We start from the raw sequence: 6,291 nt of genomic DNA, 5'->3' as shown, positions 1-6,291 counted from the left end.
CAGACCGGCAGTTCTGGCAGTCATCCTGGCTGGCGTTCGCTCTCTGGACATGGAATTTTTTGGACTGTGTTGCACTGAGTGGACTGTGTTGTTAACAGTTTGTGTTTTTTTGCTTTGTTCTCTCTGTTTTTGTATGTTTTGGGGAAATTTTGGATGTGCGTCTCAGTCTTATGTGTTGCACTGCTGTGGGCTGGGAGAAATTACATTTTGTTTCTTTGTGCGCGTAAGTACATGTAAGAAGTGAGTGTCAACTGTTCCCGATTCCCGATTCGCTTTCCAAGTTGTGTCGAAGAGCTGTCACGGGGGTCTGTCAGCTGCTTGGCGTTTGATTGGAGCGACGTAAGCGGAGAAGACAACAGCGCCCCGGGCAGCAGAAGGGGGGATTTATATGCACATACATTGACTCCACGCACATGAGCTCTCCCAGCCCTGTCCCTCAGCCACGCTGCTCTTCTCGCTGCATTTCTAATCAGGCATGGCAGAAGACACCTCAGGACCGCTCTATGCTCACAGCAGCCCCAGGTCACACAGTGTGTGTGTGTGTGTGTGTGTGTGTGTGTGTGTGTGTGTGTGTGTGTGTGTGGTGTGTGTGCGTGCACACGCCTCAGCTTAGTTTATATTGGGCGCTGGCTGCTTTGAACAGCGCCGCTCCTTCTGACATTAAACACAAACCTCGACTCTCTTTCCCTCTATCTCCACTCTCTTTCTAATCCATCACACTCCCTCCCCTTTTCTTTTACTTATCCATACTGTCCATCTCCCCCCCTCCCCTTTGCTCTCTCTCCACCCATTTCCTCATTTCTCACCGCCCTTCAGCCCCCCCACCCCCACCCCGCATGCTCAGTGACGTCCTCCCCTTTCAGGAACGGTTGCCATCACGACTTCCCTAAGAGAACACAATTCACCCCTCACATCCTTCTCCGCCCCCCCCCCCCGCCATCACGCTGCTCCTCCAAGCTGCGCTCTTCTCTGAAGGCTTAATCCCCCTTTAGAGATTGCACAACCAGTATGTCTCACAAACACTTGGCAACCCTTTAGCCGGGGCAAGAGGAACCGGAGTTTACTGCCTCGAAATTTATGGACTGTGTGCGAGGAGCCTCCCTTCTGGGACCGTGTGTGTATCAGTGTGTGTCTGTGGAGTGAGAGTGAGAGTGGGAGGGTGAGTTTTGTGCAGCATATTAGGCAGCAACAGCAAGTCTGTGCTAGTAACGCCAGACCTGTATGACTCCTGCCAAACTTTATATGCTCGCGTTGGTAATCTTATAATGCCATCATGAGCGAGGATGGCGAGTCCAAATCCCGGTTGAGGCTACTGCAAGGAGAAGACCAGGGATACTGACCTAACTGAAATAATTTGTCTCGGGTCATGTGGCGCTAATAAGCTTTTCATGACGACGCTGATCGCAGACGTGATTTTCTCGGCACTCTTCACGCTCCCGGCCGGGGCAGAACATAACGCAGGGCGAATATCAGGGAAGCGAAAGGGAACAACGCGGCCTGCGGGTGTGCATCACTCTCCGTAGATCAGGGAAGCGAAAGGGAACAACGCGGCCTGCGGGTCTGCATCACTCTCCGTAGAGCTGCCGAGGTTGCGGCGGCTCTTTACGCAAAGGGCCGGAATTACACCGTTTCCGGGTCGCGACCTCATGAAACAGAGCTGCCCGCCATCCTCGAGACCTAACGGAAGAAAGAGAGGAAATGAGGCCGAGGGATGAGAAAGACAGACGGGGGCCATAGTAAAAGGTTTGGCTTTGTGGAAGAAACAAGAGGGGGAAGGTAAAGGTACTAGAGAGGATGGAATCAGATAGAACCGCCCATGTCAGCGGGCGGGGGGGGGGGGGGGAGAGAGAGAAAAGTGGCCCAGGGGAAATTGATTACCAATGCAGAGCTTGGCGCTGATGCAAAGTGGAATTAAACACTTCAACTCCAATCACTCAGGCATTTTTGGCCGACATCAATATGCATTACGGTCACAGGGGGCCGTTCCGGGGCCGCTCGGAGAGGGAGGCGTTGCCTGGCCGCACCAGCAAACCACAGGCGCACACATACTAGCACACAGCATACACAAGAGCAATCTAATAACAGACCGCAGCACCCTCCCCCGATGCCGGAATGACGCCGGAGTAATTGCCCTGCTAATTAGAATTTTTCTGTAAATTTTAACAAAAAAACAAAACAAAACCCAAATATCTCTGACCTACAGTCACATAAACAAGCACACACAAAGCGGGTTGAAAAACATGCAATGGAAAGACACACACACACACACACACACACCAGATTACATAAGCAGCAGCGGTCTGAGCTGCTTGACCCGGCAGGTTTGTGTCGGTGTTTCGAACCACCGTGTCAGCCCCTGACCGCCTCTACGACCGCCGCCGCCCATGCCAGCCAGGAAGGATTTAGCCGGCTCTGGCATCTCTGCAGGGTTTTCCCAGCCTGATGGACACGCAAGTAGTCCCTGACCACCGAAATGTAAACCCGAACGGCGCTATTATCCGTCTTCCTTTCATAATTTCCAGTGAAATATGATGTGGTGTCATTTGGTGGATGTTTTTATCCGAAGTGTGTGAGTGTCTTTTCATCAACAGACTCGACTTTTCGGTTTTTATTCACCTTGACGCTGAGCCACCTCACAATCTAAGTCACCCAAGTCCAGTAATGAGCCTTAAAATCAACATTTTCTCAAAATGAGAGGGAAAAAAATCCTCCAATGTGGCGACACAATTTTATTTATCTATTTATTTTTGGACCCCCCTCCCTTTTCTCCCCAATGTACTTGGCCAATTACCCCACTCTTCCGAGCCGTCCCCGGTTGCTGCTCCACCCCCTTCCGCCGATCCGGGGAGGGCTGCAGACTACCACATGCCTCCTCCGATACATGTGGAGTCACCAGCCACTTCTTTTCACCTGACGGTGAGGAGCTTCGCCAGGGGGACGTAGCACGTGGGAGGATCACGCTATTCCCCCCGACAGGCGCCCCCAACCGACCAAAGGAGGTGCTAGTGGAGCGACCAGGACACATACCCACATCCGGCTTCCCACCCGCAGACACGGCCAACTGTGTATGTATGGATGGACGCCTGACCAAGCTGGAGGCAACATGGGGATTCGAACCGGTGATCCCCGTGTTGCTAGGCTACGGAATGGACCGCCACGCTACCAGGACACCCTGTTTATGTTTTCTGAGAGTTAGTTGTTCGGATGATCATTTATGCAGTGCACATAACGGCTCACGCTGAACTTGTTCAGACAAGTTTCCTGTCTCACTGAACACTGAAGCAAGCAGCTGAAGTATAACTGGGGCGGCAGGGTTGCTGCCTTTCAACCTGCAGACTTGGAATCAGGCCCCTGTATCAGCAGGCATCGTTTCTGCTCAAATGACCCTGAACAAGGCACCAGATCTCTACCACCTCCAAGCCGAGCCAGCACACCGCCCCGATGTGGAGTGGGCAAGTAAAAGTATAATTCCTTTAACAACACTACTAAATGATAATTATTATTAGTGTTTACATCAGTCCTCTCCTAGTGTGCTGCCGTGTGTAATCCAGGTCTGAAACAGAACATCGCTACAGCTGAAAATGGACTCGAGCAGAATTAATATCACCCGAGGATGGTACCTGTCCAAGAAGGTAAAAGGGTCTCCAGCCGGACGTGCAGGGGGCTCCACCAGTAGAAGGGCTGGAGCTTCAGAGATCCCACTTCCTGCTTTGTTTGTCACTCAAACATGCTCCCTGAAACAAGCAGAGAGAGAAAGAGGAAGAGAAACGTTCAACTTCAAGTTCCAGCTCAGTGACAGCCAAGTTAAGTTTAAACAGAAAGACATAAGGACACACAAAATCACAACATTGTAGAGGACAAAGACTCGGAGCCTCTCTCTCTCTCTCTCTCTCTCTCTCTCTCTCTCTCTCTCTCTCTCTCTCTCTCTCTCTCTCTCTCTCTGTGTCTCGCTGTCTCCCTCTCGGTTTTTCTCTCTTTGTCTCTGTCTCTCAGTCTCTCTCTCTGTGTCTCCATGTCTCTCTCTCGGTCTCTCTATGCTCTCTCTCTCTCTGTGTTTCTCTCTTGGTCTCTCTTGGTCTCTCTCTCGATCTCTCTGTCTCTCTCTTGGTCTCTCTCTCTGGGCTCTCTGTCTCGCTCTCTCTATGGTTGTCTCTCTGTCGCTCTCTCTGTGTGCTCTCTTTCTCTCTCTCTCTCTGTCTCTCTGCCGCTCTCTCATTCCAGATACGTGGATTGTGGGGCTGTGTTTTTTCAGAACCAGCCCGGAGCTGTGACCCAGAGTCGCACCTCGGGGACTCGCGGCTGCCAAGAGGACGTCACGTGTCGCCTGACAGACACAGGTTGACAAACAGGGAGCGAAAGAGAGCGGCTCTGTCACTCAACGACTTCAAACGCACTTCCCGACTGCGCACACACATGCACGCTCACACACAGACACACACCGAAAACCAGTTCTCACCTCCCTTGCACCGACGCACACGCACTCCAGAGTCGTAGTTACACTAGGTCTGTTGCCAGACACTTGCACCAGCACTTCCTGTTCTGAGTGGAAACACGCCATCACCGGCCGACAGGAGGGAACAGCGCCGGGGTTTGGAAATTCACGAAATCTCAAATCTTTCCCACACTGCCAGCCTCGCCGTCTTCCCCTTTCTATAATACGTTATAAATCCCCAGTCCCCTTCAGCAGACACCCAGAGGTCACACAGCGCTGTTTGGTGCAGGATGGGAGAGGAGGAAGGAGAGAGACTGAGAGACGGGGGGGGGGGGGGGGGCGAATGATGTGCTCTCAGAACCGCTAATTCTACCGGATTAATTTACTATTTTTGAAAAATATGCAGAGAAACTGAAGAGGAGAGTGAACGTGACTGAGTGTGTGTCCTTGTGTGTGTGTGTATGTGTCCTTTCAGTTGGTCCTTGGCCTACTTGTAACCAAGACAACACTGGGCTACTGGGACTTTATATTGTACGCCTTTGTGTGTGTGTGTGTGTGTGTGCGCACGCATGAGTGTGTGTGCTTGTGTATTTGACTTCATATAATATGGTGTCAAACAATAACATTATGGACATAAATCCTTTCCCATCAGCCCACACGTCCCAGTATGAGAGGAGACGGTAATACTGCAGAACAGGTATGCCTCAGCTTGTGATGGCTCCTGGCCACCACAAGCTGTCTGTCTTCTCTACGGTGAGTCATCGTTCCTCATCTACCTCTCCATCTATCCTTGCGGCTCCCTCTACCTCTCTTTCTTGAACACATCTGCATGCACACACACAGCTCCACAAAGTTTCAGAGGAATGTAATCCATCTGCAAAGCAGGACAATTGAGAGCTTCTATAAATACTCTTCTGGTTCCCTTGACAATCACAAAATAAACCTACAGGGCACGCGCACACGCACACACACACACACACACACTGCAGAATGGCAGCCATGCATGCACATCTCTCGATCCCTTTATCTTCCTATCATTCTCCATCTCCCCCCCCCCCCTCTCTCGTTATCTCTTTTCCAGCTGCCAGGAATAACAGTCTTCCCCTCTTCCTTCAGCTTTCTGCTCATTTCATGCTGCTGTTGTTGCATGACTGGTACAGGACCTGGTTTGCAGCAGGAGGAAGGTTAATGAGAATTCACCCAACAGAGCGTGTGTGTGTGTGAGAGAGAGAGAGAGAGAGAGAGAGAGAGAGAGAGAGAGAGAGAGAGAGAGAGAGAGAGAGAGAGAGAGAGAGAGAGAGAGAGAGAGAGAGAGAGGGATGCAGAGCGATAATAAGATAATAAAAGAGGGAAAGAAAGAGAAGGGGATAGTCAGAGACAGAGATGCAGAGCGATAATAAAAGAGGGAAAGAAAGAGAAGGGGATAGTCATATATATATATCTAAGGGAGAGAGAGAGAGAGAGAGAGAGAGAGAGAGAGAGAGAGAGAGAGAGAGAGAGAGAGAGAGAGAGAGAGAAAGAGAAAGAGAGAATGGGAGACATGGGCAGATTTGTTCTGAGACATTCGAACTTCCACAGCCACTTTTTGCTTTTGCACTGCACAACAACTTAAAGGGAAGGTGCACTGGTCAGTGTGAGAGCCATTCATCAACAGCTTGTACCGCCACCTCCCCACCGCACTCAGACTGCACCTCGAATCCCACCTAGAGTCCACTTCCTCCAGCTGTGACACGGATCAGTGTTTAGTGTGAACATGATGGAAAAGCATTGTGAATTTGTTAACCATTTTAAAACGCGGTCCTACATCAGATGCATGTCCGACAAGTGATCACATGACTCGAATCTGCAAGGCGAAGTCG

The 6,291-nt window shown here is 50.9% G+C and overlaps 1 protein-coding gene across 1 annotated transcript in view; it reads right to left on the bottom strand.

Annotated features, from left to right (window-relative positions):
- The window catches only part of galnt1 (UDP-N-acetyl-alpha-D-galactosamine:polypeptide N-acetylgalactosaminyltransferase 1), a 30,603-nt gene extending 28,184 nt beyond the window's left edge, over positions 1-2,419 (bottom strand). The window contains exons 1-2 of the mRNA XM_056287031.1: positions 2,362-2,419; positions 1,515-1,677 (exon numbers count right to left, since the gene is read on the bottom strand). Of these exons, the coding sequence (XP_056143006.1) occupies positions 1,515-1,677; positions 2,362-2,419 (221 nt within the window). The remainder of the gene's footprint in view (positions 1-1,514; positions 1,678-2,361) is intronic.
- Positions 2,420-6,291: the final 3,872 nt, after the last annotated feature.

This window comes from Lampris incognitus, chromosome 9, assembly GCF_029633865.1.
Source record: "Lampris incognitus isolate fLamInc1 chromosome 9, fLamInc1.hap2, whole genome shotgun sequence".
In the NCBI taxonomy this organism is placed as follows: Eukaryota; Metazoa; Chordata; class Actinopteri; order Lampriformes; family Lampridae; genus Lampris; species Lampris incognitus.
Note: the sequence above shows the minus strand (reverse complement) of the source record. Positions and strands in the feature narration are given on the sequence as shown.